The following is a 22,660-nucleotide window of genomic DNA, read 5'->3' on the forward strand; positions in this document are numbered from 1 at the left end:
AGTTTACCCGACACTGTTGGTTTAGATTGTGGTTGCAAATGTAAACACTTCGGTATCTTTGTAATGTACTGTAAATATTGAGCTACATCGTATTTGTGGACCCTCATGAAACGAGTCATGTAAAAAAAAAATACAAGAAAAATTATAAATGAATGTAAAATTGTTTGGTGTGGAAAGCCTGAAAGGCAAGTCCAGTCCTTTTGTGCTAAATCATTTGTCTATCTCCTTTTTAACATATTACCCTGTTTCTGATCCACTTTATTTGGATTCAAATCATTTGTCGTTTGTCTACATCATTTATAATCGCTTCTTTTCTTCTTTTTTTTTTTTGGACAATTCCTCCACAGACTAGATTGCATGATGAGGACCATTTTCTCACTGAAAACTCCACGTCTGGTTAAACTTTCATCTTTCAGACACGGGGCCTCGCATTTTCCTCAAGCATTCTTAGCCAAGATGCAGCATTTATTGTTGGATCAGTGATTTCCAACTGCCTCATCCTTGAGGCAGCAGAATAAAAAGAAGGAAAAAAAAAAGCCCTAACAATATTTTCAGCATCTGGCCTAGGTTCTGATCCTAAAAGTGTCTGTTTTGCAGCACAAAAAATGATTATTACTGATATGCCAAGACGACTCTCCCTTTGATTAGATTGTACCATTAGACCTGATCTGTGCATGGATGATCTTTGGCAAACAAGTTTTCTCTAATGTTCTACTTGGAGAGCAAAATCTTTTTACTCAGATCCTCCAACGCAGCTAAAAAGTGTGTGTGTGTGTGTGTGTGTGTGTGTGTGTGTGTGTGTTTTCTTTCTGTGGCAGCTGCCAATGGTGTGAGAAAAATTACGGAATCTTGCTGATTTCATTTCGCTTCAAAGACTCGGCTCTTGGACTGAACCCAAGATGGGCCCTAAGTTGTTAACAGTTTCTGTGGAGTGAAATAACAAATAAAATGAAATTCATTGCCACACTTTTCTTTTTAATGAAGACACAAGACACCTTAACATCCTAATAATTAAGGTCTAATTTGTATATTATTTTACTCAAATCTGACTATTTGACCGCAATATATATATATATATATATATATATATATATATATATATATATATATATATAAAGATGCAATTTGTTTTATTGTACAGTGTGTAAAACATACTGTGCCTCTGCGATTGCTTGTTCAAATATGTTGAAAAAGAGAACAATTTCCTTTCGGGCACATATTTTTTACATGTCTTTAGTTACCATACAAGGCATGGAACGCAGCCCACATATTTCAGTCTCAGTGCGACACTGTGTATCATCAGCCCTCCACCCCGTCCTCCCCTTCCAGGGTTTATGTGGCGGTGGAAAACCTCCAGCTGCTTTTGCTGCTGAGCGAAAACAGTCATTTGCATCAACGATTCATTTACTTACACTCTGGTGGAGAACAGAGCACACGCTTTCAACAGCTTCTCGCGGCACATTCGTGACGTTTTAAAGTAACACCTCGTTGGATTTCATCAGATCACAAAACTCTTTTGACTTACTGCACTACAGTGTGTGTTCTGTTGCTCTGCAAACCTTCCACCTGTTTGAATCCCTGGGAAACGCACCAACAAAGCTAAACATGGCCAAAATAGAAAAAGAAAGAAAAAAAAAAAGGCAGTAACCCGAGTTAATGTTTTCTTGTGTTCTAGTTTAATGTTACTCTGAGAGTTGTTGATTAAATTTTAATGACGTGACAAGAAAATACTTTTATTTTACTGGAATCCAGACAGAGGGAAGAGAACAAAGACGTTCAGCTGAACCAACACTGTTGTTTCTACCTTAAACATAAATGAGATGGTTGACGTGCCAGAAAGACAGAAACAATACAGCATAAAACAGTTGGGTCTGCATTAATTAAAACTGGTTTTGGAAGAAAACCTTGATCCTGAGGACACCTCACAGACTGTACATAACCTCATAGCCTGAGCTGTATTATGGCTGTTCTTTAATGACCGATTTAATGTGTTTGTGTGTGACAGAAATGGGGCTGTTGTCTTCAAAGAAAAAATAATAATAATAAAAAAAGCATCGCAGTAGTTTTAAATATGCTTTTTGGACACAAAGAAGATATTTAAAGTAGAACATCTGACCTACTGTAATGTGAATGTCAGAGCTTAGTGCCAAATATATTCATGTTCATTTTATGTGTCTAACCGGATGCCAGTGGGTTTTTAAAAAAATTTTTTATATGACCTAATAAAGTCTCCGCTTCTGCTGATCCTTCATGACTTCACGGTCCTTGAATGTTTACTGTTATGATCAAGGATTCTCCGGTCTATAAGTTGTGCAGACTTCACACCACTTCAAGGGCCCGTTCCTCCGTGCTCACCAGGGACGCCTCTGCTACTTGTTGTAGCAGCCACACCTGCGAGTCTTTGATGCTGCAACTCAAAAATAAACCGCAGCCGGCTGACCTTTCCTTCCCCGCTTCTTTAGGGAGCCATGCTGCTCGTCTGCAGGTATGGCGCAATTTCACCGATCGGCAGACGTAACGGGGAGGTGAAATTGCACGTTGGCATTGAGGGCATGTGGCCGTGACTCATTTGTTTGGCAAATCATCGAATTCTGAAGACCTTTCCTGACATGTTCAAACAGAGAGAGGATTTTGTGGAATACTTTATTTTATAGGTGCTAAAAGATGGATCACTGCTATCTCTTGTAGCCTTGGTATCAACAGAATAAACAGAACTGCTGAACTGTATGTAATTCAGCTGGTTTAATTACACGAACAAAACTTTTTCCGAGACCCTTGGACTGTTCTGTACGGCTTGCCTGGACGCTCATAAGATGTACATGCAAAATATATCAAGAGCTTTTTCCTGCAGCTCATCTCTGCAGTCACCATGAAAGTCTGGTAGAATGTCCGCAGTAATATTAACAGTGTTTCGTCTTAATCCTTTTCAGTGCCTGTAAATAGTTGCCATATTTTGATTTTTACAGATGTGAGCAATATGAGGAGCTGCATAAAAACAACTGTGCTGATTAATTGTGCTTTTTTTCTCCCCCACCGATGTCTGCCCCACCCACTAAAACCTTCATTTTCTTCTTCTGGTAAATCCTCACAGGAACATTTCATGCCCATCAAGGCGGCTTGCCATTCAGAAGAGACAAGAAAGCTTTGAATTCAGGTGTTTGATTTCTTTTCTCACTTTAACACTGATTACATTTCTTTTACCAGTATACAGGTCAGTGTTTTAAATATGCCATTATTAAGAAAACAAGAGATTCTTCTTACTTTTCTCTGTTATTAAGCCCAAACCACACTTTGAACTTGACTCGATTAGATGAACACTTTGACTGTTGCAAAAGATGAGACTGATGTGGTCTGCCAAATTCACTTTACGGTTTCATTTTACTTGTTCAGAGAGAGAAGAAAGAGTTCTTACGGGGTATTTTTAATGGGTCAAGTATTTTGTTTTGCTGAAGAAAAATAGATATAAAAATCTATACCAATCTTCTATGCACCCTGAAACCACAAAGTTAAGGCTTGCGAGTAGTTTTTCTACAAGTCAGGGATGGGAGGTGGGGGTGGAGGGGGATTGTAGTCTAGCATAAGGCCAAATGTATGTTTTTTGAGATATAAAACAAGATAAAAACCAATGAAGTTATCGATCATACATTTTGTAAATATTTCTAACAAGATCGTTCTCTTGACCTTGTTTGTGGTCTGTTAACACATTGTTGGTTATTGTTAGGCTTTTAAGTCAAGTGGAAAAAAATAAAAACTGCCTTTATCTCATAAATGGGTCATAATTAGTTCTGGAAGGGCCCAAATGCAGGCGAGCAGAAGGCAGATTCATCAAAGCAAAACTTCCAAAACTAATCAGCTAAATGGCAAAGCTAAGGAACATGACCAGGTAAGCAGCTGATCTGACAAGGGATAAATGAACCCAAGAGGCATGCAGTTTATACTGCTGGAAGTAACAACTGACTGAAGGACAGGTGTACTGAGTAATTACGGTCAGGTGAGGTGGGAAAGAAGAACAAAGAACAGACTCCCAACAAAACTAAAACAAAACCAAAATCACTCCGACCAAAAAACATAAACTCAAAGAAAAAAAAAGGCTTACAGACTTGAGATAGAATCTCCTGTGGATTTAGGTGTCATTGTTCTGTTGTTAAAGCCTTTCCTCTTTTTCAGCTCCTATGTAGATGTTGCCATGAAGGCTCCTGGAATGGGTTGGTGGTTTATAATGGAATCTGTTCTTCCATCTACTGCTAAAAAGTAATATGTTCAAAGATTATTCACCACCATGTTTGACAGTTGTAGGGGTTCTCTTTCATTAAGATTCAACAACATTCAACAGTTTTTCAAATTTATCTGGCCTCTTTAGATATCTCACAGTTACCTTTGCTGGTAAGGATGCTGGAAAGGTTTTTCTCTGACAGGTCTTAAATTATTATTTGTGCTGGTGTCATCACGCAGTAGAAACAACCCAAAAAGTCAAGAGTCTGATTGGTCCTTCTGAAGGTTTCTGGCAGCCAAGAATTAGCATCAACTTGTATTTTTAGCTAGCTCTTGATTTTTTTTTCTCTTAAGACCTTAACTTGATCGCTGTCATTTATCAATCCCAGTTCATGTTCAAGATGGCAGGCAATGTGGATAAACTAAAGAGATGCATTTTTTTAAATTTATGTTTTATCCTAACAGTTATTTACAGAAGTCCATGATGATTTTTTATTTTAAGTATCTCCTAGTGTAAACAAGCTAACTGAGAATTATATAACACAAACCCTTTGAATTATGGGTAACTAAGCCTAGTTTTGAGACTGGTATGAGCTATAGAGATGCTGGATATTTTTGTATGTGACAAAGTAATACTACTTGAGAATACAGAGCTAAGTGTGAAGAGAAGAGAAAACAAAACAGTGGTGTCAGTCACATTTATCTAGTTATGATAAGGAAAGTAAAAAAAAGAACATTCCGTTGTAACAAGATGAATAATACAAAATAAACAATTTATTAGAACTGTACTGTGTATAAACAGCGAGCATCTCATGACAACAGTGTTGGTTAGAGCAAGTCTTATGCGCTAAAGCATATTGAAAATAAATCAAAAAGTATTACTAATGTTATTAGCCTTAGTACAGCGCTGATGGTCTTAAATTACAAAGTGCACACTGCAGCTGCTTGACTTATTTCCGGCCCGAGAAGCAAAACACTGTAAAAGGCTGTCAGGGTTTCTGCTGAAGTGCTGAACAAATCCAGCAGATTGTAGAAATGATGCAATGAGGCTCACACTGCGCTGAATTGCTAATGTGTGTTTACATGCTACGCCTACTTTTGCGAGGAGCTGACCACCAGCCAGAGTCTGAGCTATTTACATACATCTTGATAACTTGTGATAGAGTATCCCACGTTTCCATGAATAAACCAATTACACAGTGGTCTTCAATCCTGGACCTGGAGCTGATTTTCCTTACTACCATCTGCCTAATTGCATTCACTCGCCGTCTCTGGTGTGAATCAGTGCTTTATTAAACTAAAACCAGCCAAGCTCTCGGTTCAGACCACTTGGACGGAAAGCCGCTGACCTCAGGTGGCCCGCTGCAAACAGAATACAAGCCAGGTGTAAATACAAAAAGAGAACTTAACATTTGTCCTCTGATTACTTATAGGAGATGGAACTGAGAATATTTGTGTTGTAATGCAAGATGTATGAACTCAAGTAGCCCCTAAATAAATAAATAAATAAAAATCCTCCTAAGTGCATTCACCATCCACTAAAATTGAGAGAGGATAGCTGATTTCAGCTTATGTTTGAATCAATTTAAATGCTGCATTGCACATGTGCTAATAAATACCCTCTATCTTTGGACTGCAGATTGTGGGAGCTCCAAAATGGAAAAACATGGAGACTTTTTTTAACAAAGTGATTAACAAGATATTTTGTTTAATTCCAACTTCTTCACTGGTAGCATTTTTTTTTTCCTTTTGTATTTCTAATTAGCTAAATTTGACTGTCTTTGCTCTGTATTTTTAAAATCTACTTACAGCCCAAAGATAATACAAAAATGCCAATTTAGACTAAATCAAACATACAGAACCATTTTTCTTTTGCTTGTGCTTTTAAACTGTCCAGTATATCAATGATGTGTTATCTTGGCCTGAATAAATGCCATTCTAGAAGAGCATGCATTTATTTGTTGATTTGCTTCGCATGTTTATGCCCCTGTACAGAGCATGTAAACAAACACAATTGAAATTTATCCTTTTTACTGTCGTGTTAAAGTTATGTTTATCCCCACTACAGTCGGCAGTTTTGAGTCAAGCTAATGATGCATTGCAGTTTCAAAATAAAAAAAAAATCTGATTTAATTTCAAATGGAGAGAACATTGCCTGCTCTGTATTATCAAATCATAGGATGCTAAAGGCAGATCTCTAGTTTCAAATCATTGTCACTGGTCCCATTTTCCTGCAGTTAGTTACCAAATGCATTCTATTGTAACAGGCTCCTGGAGTTGTGTTTAAAAGTAAAAGGAGTTTATGCATAAACAGAGCACCTTTTTCCAAACAATATCCCAGTTTTCTAATCCTGTCACATCATTTTTTATTTTTTTGTTGTTGTTGGTTGCCTTCATCAAATGAACTTCAAATCCTAATTTGTTATTTTTATCCCCCTTAGCTTCACTTTGGCAGCAGTAACCACAGGGTTTTTGTGTTAGTCCTACATTTTGACTGCCAGTTGATGGTCACGTTGACCATCAGTGAAGTCTGAAGCGATGTCTTTGAGAATTAGGGATTGTGAAAGGCTTGACAGATTTTCAAATTAAAGACAGCTTGGTATTTGCTCCTTTTGTCTCACAAGAATGACTTTAATTTGAAGGCTTCACATCAAGGGGCTAAAAAACAGAGAGCTTCATAGATGCTGCTTCAGACTTTCTTCACTCTGATTTTTTTTTTTCCCTTGTACGGAGATATATTTGTACGTCCATGATATTTTTGCTTCCAAGTACCCAGTTTTTGAAACTCACAAACCTATTTCCACTGGGCCCCTGTCCTCTCTTCCTACAGGATTTAGAAGTCTTTGCAGAGATTTCAGCATTTGGGCAGAACTGGCTGCATCTCTCACTACCAGAATACAGAAATATCTTCAAGACTGGCACTTTCTTCTTTAATTCCCACTACATTTATTCCCTCAATTCCTAAATGAGAAAATGAGCGCTTCTCAGTGAAGAGCCAACCAAATAAACCCCTCTTTGGGCCTGGAGCCACTAATCTGTAATTTAATTTCACGCGGGTGTCTTGCGCTTGAGGACACACAGCAAGGTCAAGGGCGACTGTACAGAGAGATCTGTATGTTTGGGCACAACCTGGGGTTTGATCAACAGTCTCAGACAGCTTAAATGGAGGATAGACTGTGTGTGTATGTGTGTGTTTCTCTGAATGAGGAGGCTGCGGAGGTATTTCTGCGATAGTTACACAAGTCACACTTGATGCAAGATTGCCATTTCGCATATGACAGCAACAAACAATCACAGAGAAAATCCATTATTCAAAACAAGTAAAATGCTTGCTATGACTGAGCATCTGCAAACAGAGAGAGATTAGCCCTAAAACAGGACTGCGTCTAACTGGGAACAATTCACCATGTCGGAGTTGATGTGCATGTAAATGAAATATTTGTATTACTTTGACTGTAATTCATGCTTCACTCATTATGTAGTGTAGTTGGCAGATAAATCACCTAATGGAATGTGGAAGAATGAATTTTGAACAGCACGGGTAATCCTGTGGGCGACAAGAGAAACAGCTGTAATAAACTTGACCTTTTCCTGCTTGAATAAACACAAAGTGGCCCCCTAAAACAAGACCAAAAATTACCAGTGACCAGCCAGTTTCACCACGTCTCTTTAATGTAAATAGGCACTGGATTATCTCACACAAATTGCTTTGGTATTCATACACGGACGTAAACAGAGACTTGATAAGCAATTAAAAGAATGCAATGAAACTTGGACAACCTCGAACAGAGAAGAGATAAAACATTCAACGCCAGCTGTAGAAACTAGATGAAATCGTCTTGTGTTCATTAAAAACAATTTCTTTCATGTAAAGCTGTCAGGTCAGTGAGAAAATCAGGATGTATGGCATGCACCATTTGCAGTTTGTTGGATCTTCGTTGGCATTCAATTTCAATTGCCTCCAACTTACTGAGTATAGGAGAGCAGCACACACTGACAGGTACAAGTTACTCTAGCGACAGACGCTAATTAGTAAGTGCTAGAGTAATAGAAGAGCAAAACTCTCTCTCTGGCAACTGAGCCAGGGTCATCTCTTTAAGTGTCTCACTTCCTATTAGACAGGAGATCTCTGGCACATGCCCCATCACAACGCATACAGAGTGATGTCAGTGACAGACAAAGGATCCTGTCACATCCTGTAGTTTTCAAACACTGCTGCTGCTCTGCATAGAACACAACTCTCTCAGCTACGTTTACTCACTGCTGCGGCCCTCCATTGACAGGAATGAAGGGAGGGCAATAGAAAATAATGGCACATGATGTGTTTATGTGTTTTGATGGAAACTCGGGGGAAAGTCTTAGAAAGAAGATGATCGACTCATCTTCTGCTCAGCGAGGCTTTGACATTCTGCAGGGGATGCTGGAAATAGTCTCCGGGTTGATGGATAGGTGGTGTGGGATTACCCGCCAGACTCATCTCCTCCTCCCCCCCATCGTCTGGCCTCAACTCCTGAAGAAAAAAAAAAAAACAACACACAAAAACACAATAACTTCAGTGTTTTTCTTTTTTTTTTCTTTGGGAACAAGATGAAACACCCCAGGCAAATCAAATTATTCTCACCTGTAACCCACAAACAAAAGAAAACCACTAAGATTCAGCCTAAAATCCAAATTACCAATAATTTTCTATCATTATTATTGGTATTATTAGAAGGGCAGTGATAAAGAGAACTGTGCATATTAAATAAGAGAACAAACGTTGCACAGATTTGACATGATTAAAGAAACACCAACATGATGAGTATGTGCTCCCAATGCAGCCAAAATAGTCTCTCCAAGCCTGTGGAAAAAGAAAACCATCCTCCTCTGCGTGTGTCTCTGAACTTCCCCTCACTCACAGCCTCTGTGGACCACCCCACTGCGAGCACAGCTAAAGAAATTGTTCTCCCTGCATCATTAAACAGTTTGAATTAACTTGGCTGGAATTTAATTATGTTACACGTGACGTTCTCCTACTTGAAGCTTTTAAAAGCTATACAGTCGAGTATACGCTTAGAAGTTCGGCTTTTAGATACATTATTTAACTCAGTCAGTTATATCTGCATGCAGCTGCACTTTTAAATGATTACAGTGGACTTGCCCAGGGACAGGCTTAATTTCTTTTTGCTGGTCAGATAACCAACATATGTACCCTGAGAGGAGCTAATAGCCTCCGATTCATGGCGGTGGAAACTCTGCTTGTGCTTTGTGTTCCTCTAAGACTTCAGCTGTCTACACCTGTCATAAACCTTCTTTTGCTTTAGAGAAGCTGTATCATGGATAGCTTCAAAAAGTCTTGAACAGCAAGTGTATTCTTGTGTTTGAAGCACTCTCTTTTTCATATGTAATAGGAAGCACAAAAATAGTTCTGTTAGGAAGCTGCTCGTATCTCATAATTAATGCCTATAATTGATGCTAATTATCATCTCTTTATTGTATTTTACACATGGCAGCCACTGAGATGTAGTTAAGTTTTAAATGAAAACCCTAAAGGCATTGCTAACTGCTTGAAAGTGTCAAAACAAAAATTGATACAGTTAAGGAGTCTATCATTCTAAATGACATGAATCTTGAAAAATTAGAAAGCACGCCACAAAGTGTCTGCTTTACAGAGTGTTTGAAAATGTAGTCCAGCTTCCATTCGCTCGCTTTCAGGAAGCAATCCAACTTGCCATCAAATCCATCACCCAAATGAACACAACACTATTTTTATAGTGCATTTTCCTCACATTCAGATCTTTCCCAATGTCCCTGGAGAGACTAGGAATGACGGTTTCAAAGTGGAACTATTGAGTCAAAAGTTCAGAAGTAAGACAATAAAAGCACATCTATAGCAGAGCTATTTTGGACATTTCAATAACTAACAGTGATGGTCTTGGCCAATCAAAAAGTAAAATTAAACCTAAAGTCTAAACAGCCAGCTTCTCTCAGTCATGGCAGGAACAACTATAACTTCACCCCAACACTTGAGACACAGGCAGATGGACAGATTCATTTACTGCAGGTAAAACAGATAGCAGACTAATTTACTTGGGCTAAAGTAGATTGTTAAAGTGAATGAATGAAACAACGGGGCACTGTGTTTAATCTAATGAAGAATAGTAAATCCACAGTGTTCATCTCTGCCCTCAAAATGAAAGTGAATTATGTCACTCTAACCACCGGTAACATATATCATTAAAAAAAAGTATAGTTGTTGAACGTCGTGCCAGTTATCACTTTAGTTTCTAACTTTGATAGAAACAATCAGAGTGACTATCAAAGACTAACACCAGACATCACACTGAGAAAGAAGAGGACTGAGTGTAACCTTGAAGACAAAGTCAGAATAAGGAAGCAGCTAAACGTTGGTGATAGTTAAAGAGAAATATTGAGAGATTAAAAAACACATCACAACAATTTCTCTGCACACAAATGGATAATTACAACATTTAATGTATACTACTCACAGAGGATATACAGCTCTGCCTTTACAGATACAGTTATATTCAAGCAAATACCTCACAAGCCTGCAATGGAAATACAATCCCTGGGGTCCTGCAGGAGACAAATAATGGCGTACGGAATATATTTAAATAGCGGTTAATCTCATCAGTGTGGGAAGGAATAAAATAGGCTATTGTTATTAGGCTTAACTATGCATGTGAATGAACGATCTTTGAGTATACTGTATTGCATACAGCACCAAATAAAATAAGGTACTGCATTGTCTACATTCCTACAGCACCTTTGTTTTGACAGATTTTATAGTTACTTACACACATAGATTCACTGGCAAAATATAGATAAGAAGACTGGCACCACACTCACCTCACTGTGTCACACCTGACAGTGTCAAGTGTGACACAGTGACTTTATAACACTTGTCCAATGCAGCTGAATCATAGCCTTTTGACTAACTCTGGCACAATTACAATGAGGTTTATAAATCAATCAATCAATCATGTCTTTATTCCAGACACAAAAGTGGTCCATAGTAAAAAGGTAAAATAAGAGAAAAATAAAAATAAACATGACATATGATTCACTGAGTCACAAATGTAAATATAAATGTGTACAGTTTCAACAGAAATACATTAAACAAATACAAACAGCAAATGAGAAAACATGAAATCCGGTAATACTTGGCACTGATATGTGCCTTAAGTGGTGTAGACTAAAAACAGGAGTAAAAGCAATCTACGTAAATGCACCGAAGGCACAATGAGATACAATTGCTCAGACCCCATTTGGATGTGGTTCTGGCAGAATATGGTCACTAATTTGCTCGACAATAATGCTTTCCAGCAGACATCAAATTTACTGCCTCCTCTCTCTAGTTAAAAGCACACATGCACAGAGCAGCGAAGCGAGCTCTAAACCCTAGAGGCCACTGCAGAGGAAGTACATTCTGATACCAGATGTAAAGTGACAAACTTAGAGCTATTCACTTGTGTTTGCTTTGTTCAACAAACACATTAATGCAGGGTGTGAGATGGACTAAAATCTGTCTACTGACACTCCAGTAGCTCATAAATTAACATTATTGTGAACCAAAAACTGGATATATAACATGCCCCTGTTTAACATGGGTCTTGTTGCCTAAGGTTAGCTTTATAGCTGCAACAAATGTGTAAGAATTTGTGTGTGTTTATATCATTTGGTTTGTTTATTCATTCATTCATTCTTTTAGACAGCTGGACCGACATTAGAAAAGCTTTCCTCCTTTGGAAATCTGAGGGTTAGTACCCTTTGGAAACTTAAGTGATATCAATATTTTCATCTAGCTCTCAACAAGAAAACAACAAAGTGATAAAGGGTTCCCTGCGTCTCATGTTTCTTGAAGAATGGCACAGACAGGTAATAGGAACAGTACTGAAATATGTAGCAGGCCTGTGCCTGATAGAGAGAGAGAGAGAAAAAAAAGCAGTCCTGCGCAGTGATAATTCACACAGGTCACAACACATAACAATAATCACTGTGAATGATGGAGTAATGCAGCAGCTCCTGCTACAGAGTTTTCCACTTTATCCCAATAACACTAAGCTAGAGTGAGGTGTCTGGCAGATCATTCTGTTGCCACGCTGTTATTCCAAAGCAGCAGAACCCATCATGCAGCCAACATCTTCCTCCTTTATCAGCTCTTTTTCCTACATGGTGCAGTTGATGCTACCCTTTTCCCAAATACTCTAAAAAACACTCTGCAGCCCCCCTGGTGTTAATTATAAGACTTTTCTCCCCCCCTCGGAGTTTGCGTGGGATGTGGAATTGCATTAATCTTGATTCTTCACTTCAGACTAAAGGACCATTTGAAGAGACTCCTGTGGTAAACCCCAAAGGCGAGGTGACTCGGTACCTGAAGGGCAATAGAAGGCCGAGAGAAGAAAGAGCTCCTGTTTGTTCTGCACTCACACTGGGATGCTGGCCGCTTCAACAGGCAAGTCAATCACTTACCTTATACCACTTGTTTTGTCAGCATGTTAATCTGAATGAATATTTAGATTCACACAGGATGGCATGCCAGGCACCTTCCACCTGTGTTGTGATTGATTTGTATCCTGATGCAGCATGAAGGTGACTGTCACCTTACGAGATGAACCGAGCAGAGACGAGGGACCATGACAAGATTCCGTTAAAGAGTTAACATTCAGACGGAGTTCACTGCACAGTTAAGCCCGTCATGGCTGGACACACACTCTTAATTCTGAGTGAAGTGTTCATAGCTCAGTTTCTTACTTTTATAACAAATTTTAGAATGATGAACAAAGTAGTTTTGCAATGTGTAAAAGTGGCTTCATAGTCAGTTTATTGTAGTAACCCTGTGTTGTCTGATGCATAATTGTTTATCCTTCACTGCCACTTTGTTGCTAAGATGGATGGATGGATGGACAGACGGACGGACGGACGGACGGAAATGACACAATCAGACAACTGCATTAAAAAAATAGACCAACAAAAAAAATCCTGTATGTTAAACTAAATACACATATTTGAACAACCAAAAGTAAAATGAACCCTGATCAAATGTTTGCTAATGCAACACAACTCGCAACTTGCCTGCGGTAATAAAACAATCAAACTTTTAGTTCAAATTCAAATTCTCACATCAGTGTTATCAAGCGTGTTTCAACAGTAACACTTTTGAGCACTAAATTTTTAATGACTTGCTTAGTGTCTTTGATCATGGCTCTTCTTAGAGTTTTAGTTAACTTTCTTCAGACATCCCCCCCCCACCCCAAGAAAAAAAAAAAGAAAAAAAAAAACAGCTCAGAGACATTTAGCAAGATGTGAATGTTTAAATTGTCTGAAAATATATTTTGTTTTAATCTTTTACAGTTTCATGATAATGAGATAATGTGTGCACACTTCAGAAAGCTACACATGAAAGTTATGAGCAATATGTCTTGCATATTCTCATCACAGCGGGGGGTCTGTTCAGTGGTTAGGTTTATGCCATCTGCAAATTCTCCTGTGTTCTCTTTGATAAACTGAGCTTTGTAAACAATATGCTGGGATCCACACAAAAACACTGACTTTCACTAATACCGAGACTTAATTAGGTTTAAAAATTGGATGCCAGTCACCAATGACTGCTGTGAACAAAAAATTTAAGAAAAAAAGCTCTCATGGAGTTTGGGGAACACTGACGTTAATGTTGACAAAATCAGAAAAGATGTATGGACCTGACAAATGTCCAGAAAACATCCTCTCTGCCAGTGCAGACAGAGAAACGGAGTGAGCAATGTGAGGGAGGAATATTAAGTATTGCTAATCGACTATGAAGTCACCCATAGGTAATTAGTTAAAGAGCAAATGTCTTCATTGTGAAATTCTCAAGCCCAACGGCAAAAAGCCTGCAGTGAATGCTTCTTTTTTTAACTCTGCTGCAAGCTCATATACATGTAAGTTTTGTGCTGTCATGGAAGAAACAAACCTTTGTTTTTTTATATTTCAGTTTTATTTATGTTGTACCAACTTTAGTGCAAAAACCCTATTAAAATAGAAGTATATAGCTGTGCCTAAAGTTGTTTTAGTTTTATTTTCACCCTTAATAGTTGCCATTCCTTATACTCCAATCTCATGTTCACTGGCTTTGTCCGTGCACTCCCTACACTCACTGATTATGTTTTCTGACATCAACACGCCACTGATTTTGTATGTCACTTCATTTGAAAAATGAGTATTCTATAGTTGCTAATTGTGCCCAGAGGCAGTTGGCTTCACTGAAGACTTGTGTACTTTTCTGCCAAAAAACCAGCAGAGGAGGAGCTCTCTCGAGAAGTCAGCTCTCTGCTGAGAGGTAAACAGAGCAGAACTCTTGCTGTGTTCATTAGCTGTCATTGATCAGTGGTTCAGGCGCCGTGCGAGTCCTACCACGTCTTTAATATTACCCGTCTCATTTCGGAAAATTAATACAAAAGTAAGAAAGTGGATTCAGCACGGCACTTCTCTATTTGTATATTATAATTTCACTGTCCAATTTCAATGTGTATGGACATTTGCCAAGGTTTTTAACAGTAAGCAGGGACTGCTTTATCTAGCAGCAGAAAGTTTTAAAAATGACTCTAGATTGAGTTTCTTTATATTCTACCTGTTTCTATTTGTTCCTGACCCCTTGGGAAAGAACTACTGACACACAAAACTGAATGTACTTAGCAACCATTGACAAGCAGAGCATTAAGATGTATTTTTACCATTACAAGCCGGAGTTTAAGTGAATACGTAGGATCAAATTTAATCAATATTTCCCATATTTGCCAAAAGGAGCTGCAAAAGGGCCATTATGTAGTACTAATTGTACCTATAGGAGCTTTCTTTTAGAAAATGCAATCTGCACTCTCATTGGAATTCATTGAAAGTCCTCAGGTGGACGACCCAAATTGCCCATGCTGCTCCTCATTTCACTGAGTTTTCTTTATTCCCTTTATGTCTGCCTTTGAATATTTATTGTCCTCTCATTTGAAGCCATTTTTGACTAGGCCAAGGTTCTGTACCATTCCTTATTGCCTTAACTTATATAAAGATAAAAGAACTTTAAAAAGTCTTTTAAATTATGAACAAAGGGGCTATCAATTTAGTGCAGAAGAAACCAAGGTTTCTTTGCACCTCTTTACTTGCGAGACATGTTTGTCTGATATGTTTGATGTGTAAGTTGTGTGAAATAGTGTGTTCACCTGAATAATCGAAAACACAATGCAGTACACTGACAGCTGACATTTCTTTCTCAAGTTATAGTGGAACCAGCATTTTCTGGTCTGCAGTTAATGAGATTAATGGTAAAAATAAAAAATAAAAAATAAACCATTAATGGTACAAGCATATTTATATTAGAAACAGTGGAAATTTGAGAAAGAACAATGATAGTTTTGTCATTTACCAGCTTAGTTAGTTTTCTAAAGCATTACTTTACATTTTGATTTATGTCTTGTGCAAAGAAAACAGTAGGTTTATCTGCAAATGTAGATAAAAATTGTATCTACATTTGTGGCCTTTAAGGTTCCACCTTCACTGAGCTAGTGACCAGTCAGTCACATCCATTCCACTAATGATCAAAGAGAAAAATACACATATCCTGCTGACTGTCACTCAGATGTATAGGGTTCTGCACCAAACACCTCTTCTGATAACTTTGGTTGCTTGCAGGCTATTGTGCTCATTCAGAATTTCCCAAAAAGTCACCATTGTGTTTGTTGGTCTCACAAAAGAAATAAGCTATTCTGAAATCAGTTACTGCTCACTCACCTGGAGAGGGTTAGTCTGCAATTATCTGCCAACTGCTCATGGTGCAGTTAGCAAACCACTGCAGACTGGCTGACACCAGTTTAACCAAAAAAGGAAAGTTGTCCTTTGGAATAAACCACAAAATATCATTAAAAGTTCAATTTTCTTTACTCAATTTTAGAAGAATTAGGCTATTTGTGCAGTATTTGTATTTAGTTTAATACTTTAAATACAGAATAATTAATCTGACTTGTTAATTTTTCTTGGCCAGGCGTGACAAATTCAAATGTTGCAATTGTCATTGAAAACCCCAGCGGCAAAAGCCAAAAAGCAGAAATATTCAGTCATATAATTTAGGATTAATCAATATAAGCAACATTTCTTTGTCTAAAATGAGTACATGCTTAACTAAAAACATTAAATTACGAGGTAAACAGTGAAATATGTGATGGAAATATCAGCATGAGTATGACTGAAATAATAACCACTCAGCTTACTGTTTTGATAAGTCATTGTTTGTATTTGTGGTGTGTGTAGATCAACAAACTGGACCATGTAAATACACAAGTTCTGTGCAGTTTTATCAAAATCACTTATTACCATCATCATAGTCAAAGTATCAAGTAGGCTATTTGATAAAGAAAATGTTTTTTTTTTTACGAAAAGTGTGCTTCACATGTCTTTATGCTTGGTTTGCTGTATGTGATATTTTGACTTGTCCAGTTGAATTCTGAAGGTTTAATATGTTGGTTCCTTTGTTTATTACAAAGCAAAATACAGAAGTGAATGCTGCTTTTATTATATTGCTCCTAAATATATATTCCTAGTATTGTTTCAGCTGTTTCACCAAGTTGCCAAAATGATCAGGGTGCAAAATTTATAAAACCACAATGAATGAATAAGCCACTAATGTGAAATATGTATGGAGTATTTGCTAAATATTGAGTGCGGTGAAAAAACCCATTTAATGCGCTGCCTGTGCATTTGCTGTGAGTAATAAAGCAAAAGTCTGAGTTCATAAACATAAGTCACTTATGAACACATGTTTCAATAAGGTAAAGGTTTATGAAACCAAAGTGCCTTCGGACTCTAAAAGGACTTAATTAAATGCAAGTCTTCATTTATGAAATAAGATATGCTGCACTCTGCATAAATGCATAAATCAATAGCAAAACTGCCACAGAAATATTAGAATAATTGATCCAGGATGATTCAGCAGCGGGCAGGTTTTTAGGTTTGCAGGATATTAGCTCCACATAACAGTCTTGGTGAAGGTCAGTGGATACTACAGTAATGACAAATGTCCTCCTTTTGACTCCCCCAGTCAGACTTTATTTTGGCTAGTTACAGGAAATTACTTTCTGCTCCTTCTCTCATCTTCTTCTCTCACTTTGCAAGCAGCAGCTAAACGACAATGACCAATCGGGGTCCAATAAAAACAAGCTGTAAGTGTCCAAGCTGTAATATAAAGTATTCACTCAACTGATGCCAAACTGCTGGTTATTAAAATAAGAATTAAAGAGCCAGTGGATAAGTATTGGTTTGCAGTTGTGATGCAACAGATTTTGCAGAACTTAATCAGAACTGCTTGACAGCACAAAGATTACTGATTTGTAACAACACTATAAATTTGTCCCTGCAGAGATGGTAATAACAAACCCAACATCATCACTGTATCTGGAAAAGTCTGAATTTCTTTCATTTGACAGCTGATATTCTACACTTAAAATAATCAAAGCGCACATTTAATAGAAGTAATAAATGTTTGTTTGCCAAACATAAAGTATATTGGGTTTAAGCTTGTTAAACTGAACTCTGTGTGGGTCAGACTGAACAATTATCAGATCTTTATTATTCTAACTAGTCTTTATAGTGAATAAAGCAGCTGAAGTTTGTTTCACAATCTTTGCAAGAAAAATTATGACATGTATTTTATTCATAGACAGACAGCTGCCACATAGAGGTGGTATATTATGAGAATCAAAGTGGAAAAGTTTTGAACAACACAGACATAACAACAACAGCAACGTCATTTTATGACAAAAGACACTAGACTGACTAAAAAGCTTCAATATCCATCTAGTCAAAAGTGATGGAGAGCATCTAAATGTCTCCAAAAATATCAACATCAAAAATCAAAAGATCCATGTCAACACAGAGAGAAGAGAAACTTTCATTAAAAGAGAAGACTTTGATTTAAAAAAATATCTCCCGTCCTCATGACAACTTTGTCTTTTATTGGTTAAAAGACTGTAGCTTTTTCAAAAAAGCTAAAAGGCACTGAGTTTATTATTTATTTTTTTATGGATGCTTATGTCTTGAGTTCAAGGAGGATGATAGAGCATGATAGATTTTAACTACGGATCAGTGCAGAAGTAGACAGTTCCAGGAATGTCTCAATCGTTTTTTCCATGGGGTACTGTGTCAAAGTTAGCCAGAAACCAAACAAACAACCCAACACTCAAACACGGTCAGTTAGAAGACAGGTAAAGAAATGTTTGGTCTCTGAAGATCATCTGAATTTCCTTTGGGTTGTGAAAGAGGAGTAAATAACAGGGAGGACTATTCAGTTTGCTGTAGCCAGGGTGAGTCGAACCATACTGCAGCAAAGTGGGACATCACATACAAACAGTAAGAGGCAGAGATATTGGGAGAATTGGGGAACTTGTACTGTATCCCTCTAAAAATAGAACTACTTGTTTGGGGACTGCACATAAATTGCCTGCACAAAGTGGCTTTGTGTGGTTGGATCATTGCTTGTATGTGCAGCATTTGTCTAGGCACTTGTTTGCTGTCCATGGTGCTGAATGTCTGTTCAGAACTTCAACTTTCCCAAAGGAAGGAGGCTACTATATATATATATATATATATATATATATATATATATATATATATATATATATATATATAAACAAAACAAAGACAGCAAAGTGAGTATCTGTGCTCATCTTGTTACAACACAACTTTTTGTTGGGAAAACTTGCATTCTTACATTTATATGTATTGTACTTTAACACCTGACACCTACATTCAGTTTAAACATTTTTGATAACTAAGTGCACTCCACATCTTCAGTAGCACAGCAGTAAAACCCGAAAAAACTGATTAGGAACAACTAAAAGAAGATAAAAAGCCTGAGGTGTTTATGTGGGAGCTAAACTTCTGTCATGATAATCTGATAGAGTTACTAAACAACAGAAGGGAACCCTCAGAGCTTTCTAGGACTTTAGAGAAGGCCCCAAAAATTAGCACACACAAAATGTTATATTAACTTTTTTTATTATATATAAAATGTGATTTTTCTTTTTTACACTGATTTTTCCTATTTTCTATAAACTACTCTGAAATATATCAAGAAACTATTTTTAACTCATGAAATATAGCTATCCAATCAGATTTTTTAAATTTACGTCTCCAGGCAGTCACTGTCCAAACAGAAGGAATAAGGCTTTGCAGAATGAATTTGTTTAATACATGACAGAAAAATTAACCAATCATAACCTGATGTTGAATGGGTGTGACCAAAAAAACTTGTGCTAAGCTTTTACAAAGGCCTGCAGGCCATTCTGTCTTATTGCTAGTTCTTTGTGTCCAAATGAGTTATGGCTAATAAACAAGACTGAAGTGAAGTTTGCAGATAACAATATGGCTTTAATATTTTACATCACTGTAAAAAAATTGACCGTAAGCCACAGAACTCAGTGATGTTTTTTGTAAAATGTCATCATATAATGAAACTAAAAACCACTGTATTATTGAGAAATGGAAATGTAAACCTAAATGAGATAATTAACCACAAAGTTCTCTTTTTATATTAAGAGTAGCTGTTATTTCAGTGTGCAATATTGAGATTATAGATTGTACTTGAAAGGCATTACACTGTCTACATCTGTTGCCACAAAAAGTTGTGTAGAAGCTCAACATTTTTTTTAAGTAATCAGAAGTGCATATTGCATGACTGCATATTTTACCCAAGCCGAAGGCCTTGCTCCAATAGTCACGTTACACCACTTCTAAACAATAAATAATGTTCTTTTTAAGAATGAACGACTGCTAGAAACTTAAAAAAAAACATGTTGGAGCCATTTGTTGCACTTGATGCAAAAGACAACCACCAAAGTTACCCTTTGAGAATCTAGCTGGCTTCTGCTGTGTGGTTAGGTTGTTACAGATACATCTGTGGACCCCTATCTTTGTGGAGACTCAATATTGATTAGACTGTGCCTTTTACCTTCACATTGAGTCTAACTATGAAAAGCATCAAAACTGAAAGCTTATGCCAAGTTGTTTCTGCACAGCCCATGGGAGCATACTTCATCCAGAGAGTGCAGCTCTCAGCATGCAGGCATGGGAGAGAGAATATGTTTTAGTCATTCTTCCACCTCTGACTTTCTCTCTGACTGATTGTGTTACGTATACATTTGGCCAAACTTATAGCAGACATTGTGTTTACCTTAAACAAATAAGGGATTTGCCAGATGATATTGTAACTAAAAAAATAATTTTATTGTCAAAGCAGAGCAACAAATTTGCAGTGCTTCGAACACAACCACAGTCTGAATGAGCTGCTTTTCTGTTGCAGTTTCGGACTTGTTTGCCTTCTGACAACATTAACAAAGAAAATATGATGGAAAACAGCTTTATTAAACATTTGGTCTAATAAGACGCAATATTTCAACTTAGAAAATAGGAAAGGACAGGGCAGAATGAAAACACATTGTGATAATGGAAAGGATATGCTTATAACCAAATGACTGCTATAATGGTCTCTAATAATATAATGGTTCTGCACTAATGCCTTCTTTAGGTTTTATTATTTAAAATAAAAAATAATCTCTCTTATTAATAGTTTACGTTTTCTTTCACTGTGTTAACATGACAAAAATAAATAAATAAATAAAAAAACAACTGCTGACAGCACCCAACAGAGTTATGGTTATGTTACATATCAAAAAAAAGAAAAAAAAAAAGCAACAACAACAAAAAAAAACAAAACAGTTGCTCACAAATACAATTAGATGTTCCCAAAGCCAAATGTTTTTTGGTGTATATTTGCCCAAAGACTATTTTCCACAATAGTGACATTTTCTTTTGCATGATTTAAAAAACAAACAAACCCTAGGTACACTTCAGTGTATTACATTCCTTAGCCAATATTTTATTCAAAAATCCCCCCAAAATGACATATTATCTCATTTTAATTCATTTCTTATGTAATATTATTTGTTAGACTACCAAAATGTACTGCTTTATACCATTTTTCAGTTTCCCTGGAAGTTTCAGACACAGCTTGACTGTCTGACACACATCTAAACTATTTATCATTAATGAGACTCTTATTGCAGCTTTGAGTGGACCAGAAAATGTATGTCTGCATGACAGATAAAGTTAAATAGATTAGTCATATCAGACAGTGACCTTGTAGTTCCTTACATCAAAATGTCAAGACTCCTCATATTCCTTCCTCTCTGCAAAATTAATGCCGCCTAGCCTCATTACAGCAGCACTTACCAATAAACCACAGAATTTATGGGTTAGTGTCTTTTACCACTGAGTTTATAAAACAACTTCGGAAGTGAAAAAAAAAACAAACTAGAAAACCATGCAATGAGTATGTGCATTTTTTCTTAAAGACATATTATATTAAAATGGACACAAACCTGTTCTTCTCTCGACCTTAGCTCTTCAGTGGTGTCATGGCTGCAGAAAAGAGAACACAAGAGTTCATAGTAAGAAATCTGCTCTTGAAATTTGTCACAGCGGCATTACTGCAACGACATGTTCATTGTCTGATGGAACAAAGTGTTATTGCAGGATTTCTAGTTCTTATTCTGGCTTTTTCCTTCAGCATACCTCCTCTTCCTTAGCTCAATCTCTGTGCACCAACCTTGCCATGGCTAACAGGAAGCAGAGGGCACAGCGCTTTATTTAATTAGTCACAGCAGTTGAGTGCTCATGTGGAACCAAACATGGGAGGTAGATTGGGGTAGTGAGATGGATAGGCACTCTCCCACCGGGCCTTGGCTGTGCTGTCAGAGGAGCATAGATTACATGACAGAAGGGGGATTGAGGGAGGGTGATGGTGATGGTAGTGGGTGTTGTATGGCAGGAAGATGTAAATGGAGCCTGTACGGGGGGATTCATCCCAGAAAATAGATTGCCTTTGGTTCAGAGGTATCCCTGTCTTTCCTCAAAAACGCTCTACACTGTTTTGTCTAATATGCAAACAAGAAGGCAGAGGACTTGGCCTGTTGATGTGATGTACAACACTGAGTGGTTTGATCGTTTTTATTAACTGTGACAACGCTCATTATTCCAAATGATTTAGAGGTGGGTGTTTTTTTCCCTCTTGAATCTCTTCTGACACTGATCTGTCGGCCGTTTCCTCGAGGTCGAGCAGATAACCTCCGCGGGGGAGCAGAAGTAGTTAGTGTGCAGCACATTCTTGATGAGTTTCTTTTTGAACTCAAGGCAGGGAAACATCAAATGAGGAAAAGTTTCTCTAACAACTGACTTTCATTGAATTTACAAACACTTTGTCTTACACAAAATTCACACAGACACGAGTGCCAAACAACTATATTTGTAAACAAGCAGAATATTTGCCCACATGAATTCAGAAGTTTGAATGCGTATTCTTATCCAGTCAGTTACTGTGCCAAAATAAAATCATCTCAGGCTTCACCCAAGAACAAAACACCACAAAAAA

At 37.3% G+C, this 22,660-nt stretch overlaps 1 protein-coding gene across 3 annotated transcripts in view; it reads right to left on the bottom strand.

Moving 5' to 3' along the window:
• Positions 1-7,863: 7,863 nt before the first annotated feature.
• Positions 7,864-22,660, bottom strand: part of cd276 (CD276 molecule) — a 63,077-nt gene continuing 48,280 nt past the window's right edge. For all 3 annotated transcript variants that reach the window (XM_025007537.2, XM_017423577.3, XM_025007536.2), the window contains 2 exons: positions 21,612-21,651; positions 7,864-8,722 (listed from right to left, as the gene is read on the bottom strand). In XM_025007537.2, the coding sequence (XP_024863305.1) occupies positions 21,629-21,651 (23 nt within the window). In that variant the 3' untranslated portion in view covers positions 7,864-8,722; positions 21,612-21,628. The remainder of the gene's footprint in view (positions 8,723-21,611; positions 21,652-22,660) is intronic.

This window comes from Kryptolebias marmoratus, linkage group LG15 (genome assembly GCF_001649575.2).
Source record: "Kryptolebias marmoratus isolate JLee-2015 linkage group LG15, ASM164957v2, whole genome shotgun sequence".
NCBI classification, from domain to species: Eukaryota; Metazoa; Chordata; class Actinopteri; order Cyprinodontiformes; family Rivulidae; genus Kryptolebias; species Kryptolebias marmoratus.